The sequence below is a fragment of the Heterodontus francisci genome, chromosome 4, assembly GCF_036365525.1.
Source record: "Heterodontus francisci isolate sHetFra1 chromosome 4, sHetFra1.hap1, whole genome shotgun sequence".
Classification (NCBI taxonomy): domain Eukaryota; kingdom Metazoa; phylum Chordata; class Chondrichthyes; order Heterodontiformes; family Heterodontidae; genus Heterodontus; species Heterodontus francisci.
The window spans coordinates 53,116,432-53,139,641 of NC_090374.1; the positions used below are offsets into that span (position 1 = coordinate 53,116,432).

The 23,210-nt window shown below is 44.1% G+C and overlaps 1 protein-coding gene across 4 annotated transcripts in view; it reads right to left on the bottom strand.

Annotated features, from left to right (window-relative positions):
- Positions 1-23,210, bottom strand: part of arhgef28a (Rho guanine nucleotide exchange factor (GEF) 28a) — a 564,358-nt gene that overhangs the window by 197,259 nt on the left and 343,889 nt on the right. For all 4 annotated transcript variants that reach the window (XM_068029539.1, XM_068029540.1, XM_068029543.1 and 1 more), the window contains one exon: positions 5,057-5,099. In XM_068029539.1, the coding sequence (XP_067885640.1) occupies positions 5,057-5,099 (43 nt within the window). The remainder of the gene's footprint in view (positions 1-5,056; positions 5,100-23,210) is intronic.

Consider the following 23,210-nt stretch of genomic DNA (forward strand, 5'->3'; position numbering starts at 1 on the left):
AGAGACCTCAAAGGGTTGTAGGGCTGGAAGAGGTTCAGAGATTTGGAGCAACAAGGCCATAAAGGGAGGTGACCATAAGAATGAACATTTTAAAATCAAGGCGTTGCCAGACGAGGAGCCAATATAGGTCTTGGAGCACAGGATGAGCGAGTCTTGGTTAGGAAAATGGATAGCAAAGTCCTTATGGGATTAAATGACCCGAGTTTTGTTTTAGCAATGACAGCAAAACTGTCAGCGTTCGCCGTCATTACATTTCTGAAACTGACAGCAACTTCTGGAGTCAACACATGCACAGTTCAATGCAGAAATCCAAAAGCTATTGTCAGTACTTCCATGCCTCTTCTAGGGTGTGCTTTTGATGCCCTCCCAGACTGCAATCAAGCAGAAATCACAGAACTGATGAATAACAGCCTCTCTATAAAACCCTTGAAAAAGTTATGCCTTGTTGAATGAGGTGTAACTGGATTTTTTAATTGCATACTAACTTCCTAATTACTACTCAAAAACCTATGTGGCCCTTGAAAACTAATTTTATATTCGTGGAATGTCAAATTTCTACATTTTAATTTAAACAATTCACATTTTTAATTATTAAAGTTTTTTTTTAAATGATATTCCAGTTTCTACCTTAATCCTATGTGTGTGTCCCAATCATTTATTTTGCTCTGTGTAAAATTAAATTAAAAGTGTAGGATATCAGGACATTTTACTTCCTTGTTTGCCGTCTGCGAGAATGCTTCAATATGATTAACTGTTTACCCTGCCTGCTGGATGCCTGGAAATCTCCTTAACTGCGCCACAGTCAATCGACATGAAGATTAAAATCGCTCACCATTAATGCAGTAGCTACAAGTCCATACTACTTCTTGTTTTATATTCTGTACTACAGGGCAGCTGTTAGGGGGCCTATAAACTACTCCCACCAGTGACTTCTTTGCTATTTCATATCTCCACCCAAACTGATCCTACATCTTGATCTTCTGAGCCAAGATCATTTCTCACTACTGTACTGATCTCATCCTTTAATAACAGTTACCCCACCTCACTTTCCTTTCATTCTATCCTTCCAAAATGTCAAATACAAACATACGAATTAGGAGCAGAAATAGGCCATTCGGCCCCTCGAGCCTGCTCTACCATTCAATAAGATCATGGCTAATCTGTTTGTGTCTCGAATTCCACACTCCCATCTACCTCCGCCTTAAAAACATTCAATGACATGCACCTGCCCACCACCTTCTGAGACAGAGAGTTCCAAAGTCGCACAACCCTCTGAGAGAAAATATTTCTCCTCATCTCTGTCCGAAAAGGACGATTCTTAATTTTAAAACAGTGCCCCCTAGTTCTGGACTCACAGACAAGAGGAAACATCCTTTCTACATCCACCTTGTCAAGACTGTTCAGGATCTTATAAACTTCAATCAAGTCTCCTCTCACTCTTTTAAACCCCAGTAAAAATAAGCCCAGTCTATCTAACCTTTCCTTATAAGACAACCCATTCATTCCAGGTATCAATCTAGTAAACCTCCTCTGAACCACCTCCAACGCATTTACATCCTTCCTTAAATAAGGAGATCAAAACTGCACACAGTATTCGAGATGTGGTCTCACCAATGCCCTGTATAACTGAAGCATAACATCCTCACTTTTATTTTCAATTTCTCTCATAATAAAGGATAGCATTCCATTCGCCTTCTTTATTATTTGCTGTACCTGCATACTAACTTTTTGTCACTCATGCACTGGAACACCTAGATCCTTCTGCACCTCAGAATTCTGCAGTCGTTCTCCATTTAAGTAATACTCAGCTTTTTTATTCTTCCTGTCAAAGTGAACAACTTCACATTTTCCCACATTATACTCCAACTGCCAGATTTTTGCCCACTTACTCAACCTACCTATATCGGTCTGCAACCCCCTTATGTCCTCTTCACAACATACTTCTCTTCCTATCTTTGTGTCATCTGCAAAGTTAGCTACCATGCCGTCACTCCCCTCATCTAGGTCATTGATATATATTGTAAAAAGTTGAGGCCCCAGCACAGACCCCTGTGGGACTCCACTTGTCACATCCTGCCAATCAAAAAAGGACCCATTTATGCATACTCTGTTTTCTGCCAGCCAGTCAATCTTTTATCCACGCTCATATGTTACCCACTATACCATCTCCTACTTTGCACAATAACCTTTTATGAGGCACCTTGTCAAATGCCTTCTGGAAATCCAAGTAGAGTATGTTAACAGGCTCCCCTTTATCCACAGCGCATGTTACTCCTTCAAAGGACTCCAATAAATTGGTTAAACATGATTTCCCTTTTACAAAGCCATGCTGTCTATTCCTGATTACCTTGTGTTTTTTTAAGTGCTCAGCTATAGCCTCCTTAATGATCGATTCTAACACTTTCCCATGACAGACATCAAGCTAACTGGCCTATAGTTGCCTGTTTTCTGCCTTCCCCCACCCCCTTCTTGAATAGAGGGGTTATATTTGCCCTTAAATATTTGGTTCCCAGCCTTGGTCACCTTGCAACCACATCTCTGTAATGGCTATCATATACTCATTGATTTCTATTTCTGCTATCAATTCATCCATCTTTTTCTGAATGTTGCTTGCATTCAGATAAAGAGCCTTTAATTATGCCTTTTTAAATTATTTTTCCCGACTCTGACCTTGTTTGCTGGTGCACTCTTATGTTTGTATGCTCTGGTTATCATTACCCGTATCGCTGCCTTGCACTATTGCCTTTTTCCCTTGGGGAGTGGGACTGACAGCATAGCTCCCTTGAGAGCCGGCATGGACTTGATGGGCTGAATGGCCTCTTTCTGGGCTGTAAATGACTCTATGACATCGGGAATGGGGAAATGCACACCACAGAGACTGCTAGATATTTGTGGGCAACTTTCTTTGAGGTCAGCAGTGATTAACGCTACTTTGTCAGCAACCATAAAATCCCAGGCATAAAGTTCAGTTGCATCCATGAAAAAGGAAACTGAATAAGCTCTGTGGAAGGAGTGGACTTCATGGTCTGAGTGGCCTTTCCATGTTTTACCTTCTTAAAACCAGCTGACAGCCACTGGCTTCTATTGAGTTGGCCATGGTTTTCCTGCAAAGTATCATACACCCAGTTTTCTACTGGCCAAATGGTGTAAGTGGCAGGCACAGCCACATCAATAAACATCAATTGGGCTAGCATCTGTCAAAAGGTCATTCTCTCCAAGCACTGGCACTAGAGCATTAGTGTCACATACGTAGGAGCAGTATATTGACCCACCATGGAGTGAACAGATGCTTAAAGTTCTGCATTAAACAATACTCCCTGCCTAACTGAGTGGTAATAAAAAAGTCTTAGCACAGTTGAGATCTGCATACGTGCATTCACACCAACTGTTTTGGGGGCCCAGCCATTATGTCAGCATTTATTGACTGTAACCTGTATCCTAGGTCCTCCTCCTAGAACTTGGGGCCGGCAGGCCTGCTCCATCTCTTTGTGCCACTTTACGTAAATATCTCCATCTGTCACTTTCAATTCCTCACAAAGATTGGAGCTCCTGCCTCAAGTATACAGAGGTGGCAAGCCAGGTCATTAGTGCTGGAAGCAGCACAAACAGGAGTGAGGCTAATTCAGTACATGAACTACCAGAGTCTCAGGAATAGGCACAGGGAAATGGATGCCAAGGGAAGAGAAAGCATGCCAAGGCAGAACTCAAGAGGAGAAGAGGGGCAGAATGCAATGGAACAGGCAGAATGCTTGGCATGGTAAAAATGGATGGAGAGGGAAATGGAGGGGATGGGGTACAATGTATGGAGAGAGGATGGGAGTGGATGGAAGTGAAAGGAAGAAATATAAAAATTGATGGCAACGCAGGACAGGTAAATGGATGATAATAGAGGGTAGAGGGAATGGATGGTAAGGAAGGGAAAAGGGAATGGATGGTAAGGAAGGGAAGAGAGAAATGGGCAATAGCTGGAAACGATGCTTTGAGAGGAGAAGACGGGAAAAACTGGAACAGACTTTGGAAAGAGGAGAAAGAGGGAGTTCCAACGTCAACTCTAGGGGGAGAGTAGAGTACCAGCTTGAATGGGAAGAGTGGAGAGGTGTACCAGCTTATCTAGGTTGGAGGAAGAGAATAATATAGCATGTTGAATTGATGAGGGAGAAGGAAGAGAGTGAACTGGGAGAAATGGAGAAGAATGAGTTCCTGGGAAAGGTTGGGAAGCTGGATGGGGTGTAGTATTTCTGAATTGGATGAGAGGAGGTTGAATGCCGTTTTGAACTGGAACAGGGTGGTGGCTGGATGGAGAAGATTGGCTATTGTGGCAATTTGTAGCAAAGTGATGGCCTGTTTGGCCTGTTGAAATATAAACGTCACTTTGCTGTCCCTTTTTAAAATGAAAAATGTATTAATTGTGAGGTATAAAAGTTCTTAAAATTAACCAGGATGGATCATCTTTAATGTGAAATTTTCAATTTTCAGGGAGCATGTCCTCAGAACTTCCTAGAAATGTGTCATAAACTTTGTGTCTTCAACATTTGAATTTTCCATTCAGGTTTTTGTGCATTTATATTTTTATTCTTTCCAATATAAGTGAAGGAATGTTGTGTACACCTACTACTTGTTATAAAGCCTATGTAAACTATGTTTTTACATGACCAAAAATGGCATTAAACTTTGTACTAGAATTGAAGCAGTTAGCAATCAGGCTCATAATCATTACCACTCGTTCTGTGTGAACATGTTTGGTAAGTATACACATACATAGTTATCTATGTAAATAAATACTTTGTATATTTACACGTCAACATTTTTACTCAGGGATGTGCAAAACAGGAAGTGGACAAGGCTAATGTAACTGTACTATGGAATACTCTAGGGGCACACACCCTCCATTTTGCAAAAATCCTGCAGCTACTACAATCTGGATTTTGAACATCTCTGAAGGCAGCTTGTGATCTGTTTTGTTAACCCTGTTCGTTTAGACATGCTTTGTGGATGTCAAGGTCAATTAGTTTATCCCAGCAAGACCGATACTGTCGAGTGCTACACTTAACTGTACCTTTTCTCCTTTGGGTGCTCAGGTAGGCTGAAGGTTCGCTGTTCTGAAAAAAAGTAATATGGGAAAGTTTACAACAGAAAAAAAGTAGAAAAATAAACTTGCCTTCAGGTAACTAACTTTCATTAAATTTATGCAAATGAGATTCTTTCAAAGGAAGTTTCTTATGAGATAATTCAAGTCTTGATTAGATGTTTGAAATTGAACATGTGATTTTGTATCCCCATATTCAAACATTGATATTCAGCCTTTTTTTGATGAATTCTGTGGTATTAAGATGAGGGTTGTTTCTTCGAGGAAATTGTATTTTTTTCCATGTTTAGCACAAAAGCCTCAGCAGCACACACTTTCATGTCCCTCATACACAGTAAACCTCCCTCTAATTCTGCATCAAAACAGAATTTCAGTTCCAGCAGAGCACCTTCTACTGCAACAGCATTTCTCGCAGTAAGTCATTCTTGGCCTCTCTGGGTGAGATTCACAATATAGTGCTGAGTTGTGTTGTGGGTCAAATCTAATAAGAATTGGAGTGAGACTACCCAAATCTATTACACCAAGCATCTTTATAGCTAAAGACTCTTGGGAGTCTTTTAGAGAGATATGTCACTATACTTACCTGAGATAGACAGAAGTGACGTCAGAGGTCCAAACTGGTCAGATTTGGAAGAATTCAGAAAATCAAGACATTTCTAACTACATTCTATTTTGAATCAGATAGTGGTTTCCAGACATTAGAGCTGATGGATTAACGCAGACCACGTTATTTGCCGGTCTTAGAGGAAGTAAAGGCATAGTAATTTCAATGCATTTCCAGGCTATGAGATGGAAATTATTTCCTAGTTGATAAACACTGAAGGAGTTATCAAGTAACCGGAAGTAGGTTGTGAGTTGGGTAGCAAAGTTAAGAGTTTTATATTATCAAGATAACATTGTTATTTGAATGAAATGACATTTACATTTTTTTACCAGATGTAAATATGGTTTAGTGCTAATGTTTCTTTTATGAGGTTACACAATGACAACTCTTTTTGAGCACCATGCCACATATTGGAGGAACTTTTAAAGAAACACAAATACCAAGATGGCCAAATCACAGGTTTAATGATGTTATCATGCACTGGCCACACTCATAACATAGAAATACATTACACTGCTTCCCCCTTTTTAAGAATGTTTGATGAACTATCTACAGGTACACTAATTATACAACTTCAAAAACAAACAAATCTTTGGGCACAGGCACACATGGCAAACTATCTGACTCTTTTTCTTTAAACAATATCTATAAATCAAGTCTAACAACTGGTTTATGAAATCTTCCTGATCTCCTCACAGCTTTTGGTGTAGAGTCAGATTTTGGACAGTCTGGTTTCAGTTCAGGACTTACAGAAGACCTTGTTTCTTTTTCTGAAACTGGTACTTCAGGCACCAACGTCTGAACTGGTTCACATTCCGGCAAAAGCTTGCTATCGAGTAGGTCATGCTCAAGTTTTAGATCATCCCTCACCGGAAAGATTGCAACTTCACAACCTACTTCTGAGTCTTCATGTGGCAAACATGACAGTGTGTCAAATATAGCATTCTCCTTTGAACCAAGATATTCAATGTTATAGTCATACTGTGAGAGAAGTACAGCCCACCGCTGCATCCTTGATGCTGCCATTGTCGGTATTGCAGACTTTGGACCCAGGATAGCTACTAGGGGTTTATGATCTGCAACTAGCATAACGTTTCTACCCAACAAAATCTGGTGAAACTTTTTGATTCTGAAGATGATTCCAAGCGCTTCCTTTTCTATCTGCATATAGCTTCATTCATTGTGGGTCAGGGTATGCGACATAAATACTATGGGCTTCTCTTGACCATCATCCATGACATGACTGATCACTGCTCCAATTGGATAGCTTTTCAGGTCACATTTTGTATCGAAATGAACGAGTAATGCATCACTCCTCAAACTTCTCTTACAGGCATCACTTACATCTTGTTGTGGTTTAGACCATTTCCATTTCATATCTTTCTTCAATAACTCATGCAGCGAAGCTAACATGTTGCAAGCTCAAGCAGAAATCGCAAATAGAATTGGACCATGCCTAAAAAGGACACATCTTTTGGATTTGGGTCATTGACTATTGCCTCTATCTTTTCTTTCACCTGCTGTACTCCTTTTTCATTGATTTTCAAGCTAAAGTACACTTCCTCAGATTTCACAAAAGCACACTTGCTTCTTTTCAATTTCACATTGTGATCACTGAGCCTTTTTAACACTTCAGCCAACACTTACAGATTCTCTTCCTCAGTTGCAGTTGTGATGAACACATCATCCTGATTACAGAAGCAATGTATAACTCCTTGCAAAATCTTATCCATTGTAACTTGCAAGATTTTTGGAGAAGACTTCACACCATAGGACAGCTTTGTGTATGAGTATAACCTCATGTGTGTGTGTATCGTGAGACACTGTTGACTCTCTCGATCCACCTTGAGCTGTGCATAAGCATGGAATAAATCCATCTTTGTGAATACCTCGGATCCCACTAACTCTGCAGACAAATCTTGACAGGTTGGTGGCGGATATTGCTCATCATCCACTACCTGGTTTATTGTGACTTTGTAGTCCCCGTATGGTCTTACAGTTTTGCTAACTTGGGCACTACTACAATTGGGGTTCCCCAATCACTGTGATCAGTTTTTACTAGCACACTGTTCCTCTCTAGATTGTTTAGTTCTTCTTCAACCTGGGTTTTGACAGCATAAGAAACCAGCTTAGCCTTGCAATATACTGGTTTTGCATCAAGCCTAATTCAGATATGTGCTTTCACACCGTTTATACCTTCATGGATATCCTCGAAAATGTTCCTGTAACTATTCAATAGCAGATCAAGCTTGTTGATCAACTAAACTTGGAAAACATGCTTCCAATCTAACTTCAGCTTGCAAAGGCAATCTTTGCCCATTAACATTGGTTTGTTGACATATCTCACTACAACAATGGGTAACTTGAGGGACTTGCCCTTATATTGAACATTGCACTCCATTTGTCCACACATTTCCAACACCTCACCAGAGTAAGTTTTCAACTCAACTGTGCTCTCAGTTCAAGGTATGTTGCTGAATTTGCTCTCAAACATATCTCTACTCATACTGGAGCAATGTGCAGCCATATCAATGTGAATGTTGATATACTGTTGATTTACCAACACCATTACACAAAAGTCTCTTTATTATTTGATTGACTGTTAGTGGCATAAATGCCATACAACACTAACGCCTCTTTTCTTTTGCACTTGGATTCACTCAAGCATAAGAACATAAGAAACAGGAGCAGGAGTAGGCAATTTGGCCCCTTGAGCCTGCTCCGCCATTCAATAAGATCATGGCTGATCTGACTGTGGCCTGAGCATTTTCCTGCCTGCCCCCCATAATCCTGGACTCCCTTGTAGGTCAAAAATCTGTCCAACTCAGCCTTGAATATATTCAATCACCCAGCCTCCACTGTTCACTGGGGAAGAGAATTCCAAACACTAACGACCCTGAGAGAAGACATTCTTCACCTCCATCTTAAATGGAAGACCCCTTAATTTGAAACTATGCACCCTATTTCAAGATTCCCCAACGAGAAGAAACATCCTCTGAGCATCTACCCTGTCAAGTCCCCTCAGAATCTTATACATTTCAATAAGATCACTTCTCAATCTTCTAAACTCCAATGAGTATAGACCCAACCTGCTGAACCTTTCCTCATAAGACAAATCCCTCATCCCAGGAATCAGCCTAGTGAACCTGCTCTGAACTACTTTTTTTTCCAAAATATACTTTATTCATAAAAATCTGTAAAAAATACATTACAAAACTGTTCAAAACAGCACCAAGTCGACAATACGACGAGTGCAAAGGAGATCAGTTTCCTTCAATACAGGAGTGCGTTGCCTCACAACCCTTCCATTTCCTTTTACATGCCATGTACATTCTGCAGCAAACCCATATTTTCTGGATACAGCCTGAGGGGTTTTCCATGGATCCAGCCCCTCAGTTCACCTTGGTGGGGGAACCTTACACAGTGGTCTTTCCCCATTGAGCCTTTGCCGCGGCTGCTCCAAGCTTTAGTGCGTCCCTCAGCATGCAGTACTGGACCTTGGAATGCGCCAGTCTGCAACACTCGGTCGTGGACAACTCTTTGTGCTGAAAGACCAGCAGCATCTTCGGGCAGACCAAGGAGCATCTTACACCGAATTGATGGCCTTCCAGCAGCAGTTCATGTTTATCTTGATATGCGTCCCTGGGAACAGCCCGTCGAGCACAGACTCCTGTGTTACAGAGCTGCTTGGGATGAACCTCGACAAAAACCAATGCATCTCTTTCAAAACCTGCTTTGCAAAGACGCATTCCAGAAGGAGGTGGGCAACCGTCTCTTCCCCACCACAGCCGCCTCGAGGGCATTGTGCGGAGGGGGTGAGACTCCAGGCGTGCAGGAAGGATCTGACGGGGAGGTCTCTTCTCACCACCAGCCAAGCTACATCTTGGTGCTTGTTTGAAAGTTCTGGTGATGAGGCATTCTGCCAAATGACTTTGGCGGTCTGCTCAGGGAACCATCCGACAGGACCCACTATCTCCTTTTCCTGTAGGGCCTTGAGGACATTCTGTGCACACCACTGCCTGATGGACTTGTCGTCAAAGATGTTTTTCCGCAGAAACCTTTCCACGAAGGACAAGTGGTACGGCACAGCACAGTCCAACTGGATGGAGTGTTCCGCGGCAATGTGACCAGGCCCATTCTCCGCAACACTGGGGACAGATAGACCCTCAGCACATAGTGACACCTGGTGTTTGCGTACTGGCGATCTACACACAGCTTGATGCAGCCGCACACGAAGGTGGTCATCAGGATGAGGGCGACGTTGGGTACATTTTTCCTGCCCTTATCCAGAGTTTTGAACATCGTGTCCCTCTGGACCCGGTCCATTTTGGATCCCCAGATGAAGCGGAAAATGGCTCGGGTGACCACCACGGCGCAGGAGTGGGGTATGGGCCATACCTGCGCCACGTACAGCAATAACGTCAGCGCCTCGCATCTGATGACCAGATTCTTACCTACAATGGAGAAAGATCGCTGCTCCCACATGCTTGGCTTATGGTGTACCCTGGCTACTCGCTCCCTCCAGGTTTTGGAGCACGCCCCGGTCCTGCCGAACCATATCCCCAGCACCTTCAGGTAGTCTGACTTGACGGTGAAGGGGACAAAGGATCGGTCAGCCCAGTTCCCACAGAAGATGGCCTCGCTCTTACCGTGGTAAACTTTGGTTCCCAAGGCCAAGTTGAACTGGTCGCAGATGCTCATCAGTCTGCGAATGGACAGCGGATCCGATCAGAAGGAGGCGACGTCGTCCATGTATAGGGAGGTTTTAACCTGAGTACCTCCGCTGCCTGGGATTGTCACCCCTCTTATGCTCGCATCCTTCCTAATAGACTCAGCAAAGGGTTCAATACAGCAAACAAACAAGACGGGGAGAGAGGAGAGCCCTGTCTGACTCCAGATTGGATCAGGAACCTTTCTGATTCCCACCCATTGATTGAGACTGCGCTACTGATGTTTGTGTAGAGCAGTTTGATCCAACTGCAGATTCCCTCCCCAAACCCCATTTTGGAAAGCACATCCATCATGTAGGTGTGCGATATCCTGTCAAAAGCCTTCTCCTGGTCCAGGCTGATGAGGCAGGTGTTCGCCCTCCTGTCCCGTACATAGGCGATCGTATCCCTGAGCAGCACGAGACTATCAGAGATCTTCCTGCCGGGTACAGTACAGGTCTGATCAGCGTGAATCACCAACTCCAGAGCAGACTTGACTCGACTTTGGACAGAATCTTGTAGTCAACATTGAGCAGTGAGATGGGCCGCCAATTTCTGATTTCTGCCCTCTCCCCCTTCCGCTTGTAGATGAGGGTGACGGTGCCTTTCCTCATGGATTCTGACATGCTGCCAGCCGGAAGCATATTCTCGTATACTTCCAGCAGGTCTGGGCCGACCCAGTCTCACAGGACTGAATACAACTCAACCGGTAAGCCATCGCTTCTGGGAGTTTTACTCGTCTCAAAGGACTTGACGGCCTTTGTTAGCTCGCCCAGAGTTAGCGGCTTGTCCAGTCTCTCCCTCATGCTGTCATCCAAGACCTCTGTGATAGATGACAGTAAGGACTGGAAGACCGTGCTGTCTATGGGCTTCAAGTCGTACAACCCAGCATAAAATGATTTGCTGATCCTTAGTATGTCGGACTGCGAAGACGTTACCGAGCCATCCTCTTCCTTCAGGCTGCTGATCACAGAGCTCTCTCTGTGTACCTTTTGGAAGAAGTAATGCGAGCACGTCTCATCCTGCTTGATGGAGCGGACTCTGGACCGGAGGATGATCTTGGAGGCCTCCGTGGCAAAGAGCAAGGCCTGCTGGCTCTTCACCTCATGGAGGTCCTCCTTGACCTCGACCCCCATCGACTGCAGCCGGAGCAGATTTTGCATTCTTTTCTGGAGTCTGGACATTTCCCTCTGTCTCTCTCTCGCCCTCTGAACACATTTGAAGATAAAGAACCTCTTGATGTTCTCCTTGATCACCTCCCACCAGTGAACTGGAGACTCAAAGAGGGGTTTCACGGTTCTCCAACCTTTGTAATCCCTTTTGAGTTCCTCAACGTTCTCTGGGATTAGCAGTGTAGCATTGAGCTTCCATGTCCCACTGCCAACCCGCTGGTCGTCCGGTAAGTGACAGTCGGCCAGTAAGAGGCAATGGTCAGAGAAGAACACCGACTTGACGTCGGTGGATCTGACCGTGACAGCACGGGACACAAACAGGAAGTCAATCCTGGAATTTATAATGGGAAATAGAGAAACGGCAGAGAAGTTAAATGATTACTTTGTGGACTGTCTTCACTCAGGAAGATACACAAGAAATCTCCCTGAATTAGAGATCCGAGGGATCAGGGGGAATGAGGAATTGAAGGAAATTAGTATTAGTAAGAAGGTTGTACTGGAGAAATTAATGGGGCTGAAAGTTGATAAGTCCCCAGGACCTGATATTCTACATCCCAGAGTGTTGAAAGAGGTAGCTGTGGAGATAGTGGATACATTGGTGATCATCTTCCAAAATTCTATACATTCTGGAGCGGTTCCTGCAGATTGGAAGGTTGCAAATGTCACCCCACTATTTAAGAAAAGAGGGAGAGAGAAAACAGAGAACTACAGACCTATTTAGCCTTACATCGGTCATTGGGAAAATGCTAGTATCTATTCTAAAGGATGTGATAAATGAACACTTGGATAATAATGATCTGATTGAGCATAGTCAACATGGATTTATGAATAGGAAATCAAGTTTGATGAACCTGTTGGGAGTTTTTTTGAGGATGTTATTAACAGAATTGATAAAGGGGAGTTGGTGGACGTGATATACTTGGATTTTCAGAAGGCTTTTGATAAAGTCCCCCATAGGGGGTTGGCTAACAAAATTAAAGCACATGGGATAGGAGGTAATACACTGGCATGAATTAAGGATTGGTTAACAGGTAGAAAGCAGACAGTAGGAATAAATGGGTCATTCTTGCGTATGTAAGCAGTGACTATTGGGGCACTGCAGGGATCAGTGCTTAGGCCCCAGCTGTTCACCATACATATCAATGATTTTGATGTGGGAACCAAATGTAGTATTTTCTAGTTCGCGGATGACACAAAACTAGGTGGGAATGTGTGTTGTGAGGAAGATGCAAAGTGGTTTCAAGGGGATTTGGACAGACTTAGTGAGTGGGCAAGAACGTGGCAGATGGAATATAATGTGGAAAAATGAGGTTATCCACTTTGGTAGGAGGAACAGACGTGCAGAGTATTTCTTAAATGGTAAGACATTAGAAAGTGTAGATGTACAAAGGGACGTGGGTGTCCCTGTCAATAAGTCACTGAAAACTAACAGGCAGATGCAGCAAGCAATTAAAGCGGCTAATGGTATGTTAGCCTTTATCGCAAGAGGATTTGAATAGAGAAGTCTTGTTTCAATTGTATAGAACCTTGGAGTACTGTGTGCAGTTTAGATCCCCTTATCTTAGGAAGGATATTATTGCCATAGAGAGAATGCAATGAAGGTTCACCAGACTTGTTCCCGGGATGGTGGGACTGGCCTATGAAGAGATACTGGTGAAACTGGGCTGTATTCTCTGGAGTTTCGAAGAATAAGAGGTGATCTCATTGAAACCTACAAAGTACTTCAAGGGATAGACCGGGTCGATGCAGCTAAGATGTTTCCCGTAGTTGGGGAGTCTCGAACTAGGGGACCCATTTTGACAATAAGGGGGAAGCCACTTAGGACAGAGATGAGGAGAAATTTCTTTACTCAGAAGGTTGTGAGTCTTTGGCATTCTCTACCCCAGAGGGCTGTGGAAGCTCAGACATTGAGTATGATTAAAGCAGAGATTAACAGATTTCTAAATACAAATGACATAAGGGGATATGAGGATAGTGTGGGAAAAAGGCATTGAAGTGGATGATCAGCCATGATCATATTGAATGGCGGGGCAAGCTCGATGGGCTGAGTGGCCTACTCCTGTTCCTATGTTCACATTTCTCCGCATTAAATTTCATCTGCCACTTGTCCACCCATTTCATCGACCTGTCTATGTCCTTTTAAAGTTCCACAGTATCCTCCTCACAGTTTACAATGCTTCCAAGTTTTGTATTATCAGCAAATTTTTAAACTGTGCTCTGTACACCAAGATCTAGGCCATTAATATATATCAGGCAGAGTAACGGTCCCAACAGTGACCCCTGGGGAACTCCACCACAAACCTTCCTCTAGCCCGAAAAACATTCATTAACCACTACTTGCTGTTCCCTGTCACACAGCCAATTTTGTATCCATGTTGCTACTATCCCTTTTATTCCATGAGCTGTAACTTTGCTCACTGATCTGTTGTGCAGCACTTTATCAAATGCCTTTTGGAAGTTCATGTCCACCACATCAACAGAATTGCCCTCATCAACTCTCTCTGTTACCACTCCAAAAAACTCCAGCAAGTTTATTAAACACAATTTTCCCTTCACAAATCCGTCCTGGCTTTCATTAATTAACCTGCATTTGTCCATGTGCCTATAAATTTTGTCCTGAATTATTGTTTCTGTAAGTTTCCCCACTGCCATTTGCCCCCCTAATTACTTGCTGTACCTGCATGCTAATTTTTTGTGATTCATGTACAAGGACACCCAGGTCCTTCTGTACCACAGCATCCTGCAGTCTCTCTCCATTTAAATAATCTGCTTTTCTATTCGTCCTGCCAAAGTTGACAACCTCACATTTTCCCACATTATACACCATCTGCCAAATTTTTGCCCATTCACTCAAGATACCTACATCCCTTTGCAGACTCTTTGTACCCTTCTCACAACTTGTTTTCCTACCTATCTTCATATCGTCAGTAAATTTAGTGAAATACACTTGATCCCTTCATCCAAGCCATTAATATATATCGTAAATAGTTGACTTCAAGATTGTGAACTCCTCCCTTGCTACGCTACTGCTTTTCATTACTACTAGAAAGAGTTTTCTTTCCTGCTTTGACCTTAGCTTGCAAGCAGTTGCAATATGGCCTTTTCTTTGGCAATTAAAGCATTTGGTATTTCTGTAGTGACATGTCTGTGCCATATGGTCACCCATACAGCAATAAAAAGACATTAAATCTTTATCAACAGCACTCCACTGATCAGGTCTCCCTGCTTTATACTTGGCAGAAGCCTCTGACAGTGGACAGAAGCTGTTCAAGTCACCTGCATAGGACACAATTCCTGAGCATTTGTTTATTCAGAGATACAGCACTGAAACAGGCCCTTCGGCCCACCGAGTCTGTGCCGACCAACAACCACCCATCCATACTAATCCTACATTAACCCCATATTCTCTACATCATCCCCACCATTCTCCTACCACCTACCTACACTAGGGGCAATTTATAATAGCCAATTTACCTATCAACCTGCAAGTCTTTGGAGGTGGGAGGAAACCGGAGCACCCGGCGGAAACCCACGCAGAGACAGGGAGAACTTGCAAACTCCGCACAGGCAGTACCCAGAATTGAACCCGGGTCGCTGGAGCTGTGAGGCTGCGGTGCTAACCACTGCGCCACTGTGCCATCATTCTTTGATGCCATCTCCAGGTAGAAGCAATCTTACACTCTAGCTCAAATGTAAGATTTTGTGTGTTTAGTAACTTCGACAGGATCCATAATCCACACACAAATCTGTCTTGTAATGCATGGTCTAAGAATGTACCAAAGTTGCAATATAGTGATAAATTCTTCAGTGCCACAATGTACTTGCCCACTGTTTTGCTATTCCTCTGGTTTCTGGTTCCAAATTTGCAGCTTTCCACTATCTCTAGTGGGTTAGGGTTAAAATGTTCCTCCAACTTGGTGATAATTATTTTGAATGGCACATCTTTTGCCTTGTTGGGAGCAAGAAGGTTTGTGAGCGTGCCATCCACTTCCGGGCCAATATCTGTTAGCAAAATTGCCTTCTTGCACTCAAGAATTTCCTTATTCTGAGTCTGGGCCTCTTCACTCTCACCTTAGAGTTCTAATGTGTTATTAGAACAATAGAACCATAGAAAAGTTATGGAACAGAAACAGGCCATTCAGCCCATCATGTCTGCACTGGCTGAAAAAACTAGCCGCCCAATCTAATCCCACCTTCCAGCACCTGGTCCGTAGCCTTGCAGGTTGCAGCACTTCAGGTGCATGTCCAGGTACCTTTTAAATGAGTTGAGGGTTTCTGCCTCCACCACCGATATGGGTAGTGAATTCCAGACACCCACAAATCTTTGGGTGAAAAGATTTTTCCTCATGTCACCTCTAATCATTGTACCAATCACCTTAAATGTGTGCCGCTTGGTAGTTGACCACGAGGGGAAACAGGTCCTTCCTGTCTCCTCTATCTAGGCCCCTCATAATTTTGTGCACCTCTATTAAGTCACCCCTCAGCCTTCTCTGTTCTAAGGAAAACAACCCTAGCCTATCCAATCTTTCTTCATAGCTGCAATTTTCAAGCCTTGGCAACATTCTTGTAAATCCCCTCTGCACTCTCTCCAGAGCAGTTATGCCCTTCCTGTAAGGTGGTGACCAGAACTGTATGCAATACTCCAGATGTGGCCTAACCAGCATTTTAAATAGTTCCAGCATTACATCCCTGCTTTTGTATTCGACCAATAAAGGAAAACATTCCATATGCGTTGTTCACCACTTTATCTACCTGTCCTGCCACTTGCACTCCAAGGTCTCTCACTTCTTCTACCCCTCTCAATATCCTCCCGTTTATTGTGCAATCCCTTGCTTTGTTTGCCCTCCCCAAATGCATTACCTCATACTTCTCTGGATTCAATTCCATTTGCCACTTTTCCGCCCAAACAAACCATTGATATCATTCTGGGGTCTATTGCTATCCTCTTCACCATCAACTACACGGCCAACTTTTGTGTCATCAGCAAATTTCCCAATCATGCCTCCCACATTTAAGTCCAAATCATTAATATCTACCACAAACAACAAGGGACCCAACACTGAGCCCTGTGGGATGCCACTGGAAACTGCCTTCCATTCACAAAAACATCCGTCAACCGTTACCCTTTATCACCGAGCTGATTTTGGATCCAACTCGCCACATTCCGCTGTATCTCACGGGCTTTCTGACCAGTCTGCCATGTGGGACTTTGTCAAATGCCTTACTAATATCCATGTAGACAACATCCACTGCACTACCCTCATCAATCCTCCTGGTTACTTCCTCAAAAAATGCAATTAAGTTAGTAAGACACAACCTTCCCTTAACAAATCCATGCTGACTATCCCTCATTAATCCATGCTTTTCTAAGTGACAATTTATCCTATCTTTCAGAACAGTGGCGCAGTGGTTCGCACCGCAGCTTCACAGCTCCAGCGACCCGGGTTCGATTCTGGGTACTGCCTGTGCGGAGTTTCCAAGTTCTCCTTGTGTCTGCGTGGGTTTTCGCTGGGTGCTCCGGTTTCCTCCCACGTCCAAAAGACTTGCAGGTGATAGGTAAATTGGCCGTTGTAAATTGCCCCTAGTGTAGGGAGGTGATAGGGAATATGGGATTACTGTAGGGTTAGTATAAATGGGTGGTTGTTGGTTGGCACAGACTCGGGGGGCCGAAGGGCCTGTTTCAGTGCTGAGTCAGCGGCGCTTGAGATGGCTTGGCCATGTGAGCCGCATGGAAGATGGCAGGATCCCCAAAGACACATTGTACAGCGAGCTCGCCACTGGTATCAGACCCACCGGCCGTCCATGTCTCCGTTATAAAGACGTCTGCAAACGCGACATGAAATCGTGTGACATTGATCACAAGTCGTGGGAGTCAGTTGCCAGCATTCGCCAGAGCTGGCGGGCAGCCATAAAGACAGGGCTAAATTGTGGCGAGTCGAAGAGACTTAGTAGTTGGCAGGAAAAAAGACAGAGGCGCAAGGGGAGAGCCAACTGTGCAACAGCCCCAACAAACAAATTTCTCTGCAGCACCTGTGGAAGAGCCTGTTACTCCAGAATTGGCCTTTATAGCCACTCCAGGCGCTGCTTCACAAACCACTGACCACCTCCAGGCGCGTATCCATTGTCTCTCGAGATAAGGAGGCCCAAAAGACAGTATAAATGGGTGGTTGTTGGTTGGCACAGACTCGGGGGGCCGAAGGGCCTGTTTCAGTGCTGCATCTCTAAAAAAAAAATTGATTCTAATAATTTGCCCACCACTGAGGTCAGACTAACTGGCCTATTATTATTTGGTCTATCCCTCGCACCCTTTTTAAACAATCGTACAACGTTTTCAGACCTCCAATCCTCTGATATCTCGCCTATATCTAGTGAGGATTTGGAGATGATCCACAGAGCATCTGCTGTTTCCTCCCTGGCTTCCTTTAACAGCCTGGGATACACTCAATCCAGCCCTGTTGATTTATTCACTTTCAAGTATGTCAGACCCTCCAGTACTTCCTTTCTCATTATGTTTATCATATCTAATATTTCACAATCCTCCTCTTTAACTACAATGTTTGCATCAACCCTCTCCTTTGTGAAGAGATAAAGTACTCATTAAGAACCCTGCCCGCATCTTCTGCATCCACGCATAAGTCACCTTGTACATCTCTGATAGGCCCTTCCAATTCCTTTCCTTACTTACCCTCTTGCTCTTACTGTACTGATAAAATACCTTTGGGTTTTTCTTGATTTCACTGGACAATATTTTTTCATGTCCTCTCTTTGCTTTCCTAATTTCCTTTTTTACTTCACCCCTGCACTTTCTATACCCCTCTAGGCTTTCTGAAGTATTAAGATTTTTTGTGACTGTCATAAGCTTTCTTTTTTCTGCTTTATCTTACCCTGTATGCTTCTAGATAACCAGGGGGCTCTAGATTTGGCAGTACCACCCTTTTTCTTTGTGGGGACATGTCTGCACTGTGCCAGTAGAATTTTGCTTTTGAATGCCGCCCACTGATTTGCCACTGATGTTCCTTCAAGTAGCTGTATCCAGTCCACATTCACAAGATCACCTCTCAGCTCTGTAAAATTTGACTTCTCCCAATTTAGAACTTTTACTACTGTTCTATCCTTTTCCATTTCCATAATAATGCTAAATCTAACTGTATTACGGCCACAATTTTCAAATGGCTACTTCATCCGCTTGCCCAGCTTCATTTCCAAAGAATAAATCTAGAATTGCGCCCCCTCTCGTTGGGCTTGTTACGTGCTGGCAAAAAAAGTTCTCTTGAATACAGTTCAAGAATTTTGTGCCCTCTGTGCTCTTCACATTGTTTCTACCCCAGTTGATATTAGGGTCGTTGAAATCCCCAACTATTATTCCCCTATTGTTTTTGCACTCAGAAATTTGTCTACATATTTGTTCTTCTAAGTCCCTCTCACTATTTGGGGCTCTACAGTACACTCCTTGTAGTGTGGCTACCCCTTTTTTATCTCTGAATTCAACCCATATGCCTCATTTGATGATTCATTTAGCATATCATCCCTCCTCAGCTGTAATTGATTCTTTAACCAATAATGCTACACCCCCTCCTTTTTTATTCCCCTCTCTGACCTGCCTAAAAACTCTATATCCAGGGATATTGAGCTGCCATTTTTACCCCTCTTTAAGCCAAGTTTCCTTTATAGCAATGACATCATGCTGCCATGTGTCAATCTGTGCTCTCAGCTCATCGGCTTTATTTACTATACTGTTTGCATTTCAATAAATACCCTTTAACACTGCCAAATTCCTGTGCTGCACACTTTTTAACCTTGGCTTCTTCTGTCTTTCAGAGTCACTCACTAATTTTCTGCCTCCCAATCCCTGCCCTGAATTTATCCTATCTGAAACTGCCCACAGGGTCCCATCCCCCTGCCAATTTAGTTTAAACCATTCCCAACAGCACTATCAAACCTTCCTGCAAGGATATTCATCCCAGTCCTGTTCAGGTATAGAAACATAGAAAATGGGAGCAGGAGTAGGCCATTCGGCCCTTCAAGCCTGCTCTGCCATTCATTATGATCATGACTGATCATCCAACTCAGTAATAAAAACAAGAAATGCTGGAACCACTCAGCAGGTCTGGCAGCATCTGTGGAAAGAGAAGCAGAGTTAACGTTTCGGGTCAGTGACCTGAAACGTTAACTCTGCTTCTCTTTCCACAGATGCTGCCAGACCTGCTGAGTGGTTCCAGCATTTCTTGTTTTTATTTCAGATTTCCAGCATCTGCAGTATTTTGCTTTTATCCAACTCAGTAACCTGTTCCCGCTTTCACCCCATACCCTTTGATCCCATTAGACCCAAGAGCTATATCTAACTCCTTCTTGAAAACATACAATGTTTTGGCCTCAACTGCTTTCTGTGGTAGTGAATTCCACAGGCTCACCACTCTCTGGGTGAAGAAATTTCTCATTTCAGTCCTGAAAGGTTTACCCCGTATCCTTAGACTATGACCCCTGGTTCTGGACTCCCCCACCATCGGGAACATCCTTCCTGCATCTACCCTGTCAAGTCCTGTTAGAATTTTAATATAAACAGGTGTAGACTGTCCAGCTTGTACAGGTCCCAACTTCCACAGCCCCAGAAATCTGAAGCTTTTCCTCCTGCACCATCTCTCCAGCCACACATTCATCTGGTGTATTCTCCTATTTCTATACTCACAAGCACGTGGCCTTGGGAGTAATCCGCAGATTACAGCCTTTGAGGTCCTGCTTGCTAATCCCTTTTCTAACTCCCTAAACTCAGCCTGCAGGACCTCATCCTTTTTATTACCTATACTATTGGTGCCAATGTGGACCATGACCTCTGGTTGTGCACCCTCGCCCTCTAGAATGCCCTGTAGCCGCTCAGCGATATCCATGACCCTTGTACCAGGGAGGCAACATATCATCCTGGAATTACGTCTGCGACCACAGAAATGGCTGTCTGTTCTCCTAACTATAGAATCCCCTACCACTATTGCTCTCCTATGTTTTCTCCTCCCTCCCTGCACAGCTGAGCCACCCATGGTGTTCTGGTCATGACTCTCACTGCACTTTCCAGAGGAACCCTCTCTCCCATCGGTACTCAGAACTGAATACCAGTTAGAAAGTGAGATGCCCTCCGGGGTCCCTGCACTATCTGCTTCCTCCTTCTTGTCTGTCTGTCAGCCACCTAGTCCCTCCCTGCCTGCGCTCTCTTAAGCTGTGGGGTCACCATCTCCTGAAACGTGCTATCCACCTATCTCTCATCCTTGTGAATGCACCTCTGTAACTCCAACTCCAGTTCCAAAATTCGGTGCTCGAGTTTTTGCATTTGGTGGCACTTTCTGCATATGTAGCTGTCCAGGACATGGGCAGGGTCCTGAAGTCCCCACATGTGCATTCAACAGGTTTGAGCAGCCCTGCCATGCCTCGAATTATTTATTTACTGCACTAAAATGGTTATAAATAAAATGAACAAACAGGTAACCACCTATCGACTACTAGTATTTCAGCTTTACTTAGTCGATAGACTTAAATGGCAGAGAAAAAATAAAAATCAGCAGTAAATTAGCTCCGAAGAACATGTCCATTCTTTCAATGTATGAACTGAATGGTTCTCGACCTCTATAATACATTCCTAGCCTTCCGATGTATCCCGTTTTCAAATGTAACAGTGGCTCAGTAAACACTTTACTGTGGTTTTCTGTAACAGTGATAGAGAAGCTAAGTCAGCCCAATCAGAACAAACTCACCAAAGCCAATGTAGTCGGTAGTTGAATCAGATGGACACTAGGACCCTGCAGAATCCAGTCAACTGAGTGCAGCCACAAGTTGAGGCTCAACACAAATTAGGCGAAAATCTTCACCATCCCAGCAGGTAGGTCACTAGGAGTGAGCTTATTTTGTTCATCATGATATCTACTGCTGTTTACTGCAAAAATTTTTGCATTTCAATTCTATTTCATCACTCAAATCTGTTACATATTGGGAGGAACTTGTAAAAAAACAGACACCAAAATGGCCAGATCAATGTTTCTGTGCTGTAAAACTCTATGACTCTATCATTACACACTGGGCATGCTCATAACATGGGAATACATTATGCCACATAGTAGTACATACTAAAATGTCAACATCTGCACAATATCACTTCTACCTTTTTCATCACCTTCTGCTTTCTACAGTAAGCAATGCTTACAGCTGAGAGCACAGACAGGCAGATAAACAATCTGCTGCTGGGCATCCACGTTACTCGTGTACCAGCAGGATGTGTGCGAAATCCAGTGACTATTTCCCCCCATGAATTTCCCTCCTTTCACGTGAGGAGACACAAATGGAAGAATTTTCTGCCGGGTGTCGGAATACCAATGCCGGGACCATATGCGGATCCCAAGCCCGCATTTCCTCTCAGCGTGCACAACTTTACATGAGGCGGGCTCCTAATTGGCCGCCTCCACATTCACCATCCAATTAAGGACGGCAGGCGGAACAGTAACACATGAGCCCAATGGGAAGGCAGGTATCTCTGGAAGACTGGCAGCTCCACCGCAAAAGGTGGGCACTGCTGAGGCAGAGTAGGTGCCTCAAAATGGAGGCGCCCTCAGATATCCACAGACATTTTAAGAAAAAGAAGGCCCATGGCTCATAGGCCATCAGTGTGTAGGGGTGACCCCAGCACAGGAATAATTTTGGCTGCAGCTGTGTCCATTTTAGCCTTGCAGCCCTGTGACTGAGGGATTGAAAGCAGATTCCATGGCCCACTGACCATTGATCCCACCGGGAGGCTGCCTCCAAATTGTTGCTGGGCTCTGGACTCAGCAGGGGCCTTGTGTGTGGAAAAAAGGCCGTTAAATGTGGCCTTAATTGGCTGCCTGCCTCCATGGAGCAGATTGCCAACTCTGTTGATGCCTGCCCCTGGGAAACTCACTTGGAGGCAGGACAGCATCAGGGAGCCATCCCAACTCTAAATCCCATAACATTCCCAGTCTCCTCACTTCACAGGGCCAGTAAAAGTCCTCCCCCATAGGCTGCATGGGGGGCACGGGAAGGGAGAGGGAGATGTAACTGGCAAAGCCATTGAAGCAGAGGCCTTGCTGATCTGAATGGACAGGCCTCAATTTAATAAATTTATGCAGAGTCATGCCTGTCAACCGACCAGATTCACTACCTGCCTGACACTCGGGAGTGTGCATCTGGCAGCAGGAGGGTGTCTGGGGACTCAAATGAATGCTTCCTGGCAGTTAGCGAGTGGCTGAAGGCTGTTGGCAAGGATCTGAAAGGGGGACAAGGTGCTGGCCACGATCGGGTGTGTTCAGAGTGGTGGGGTGGAGGAGAAGATCTCACAGAGATCAGAAGGGGAGTAACCTGGTGCAAGGGAGGCCCAAGGCCTCCTCATGAGGCATGGAGGAGTGCTCCAACTCCTCCTGGCTCACAAAGAAACCTAAAACAAAACTTTATGACTTATCTTCTGGGCCTCTTCTGATCCATGATCCAGCTCCCAGAATGTTTGCTCGATGAGGGAACCGATACTCTTCCCTAGCTCAGGTTTCAGGTTCAAATTGTAGATCGGGTCCTGATGATGTCATTAGACCGGATCTGCATATTTAAAGTAGGATACCACTTCCTTCCTGCGGGCATGCTCAAAAGGGCAT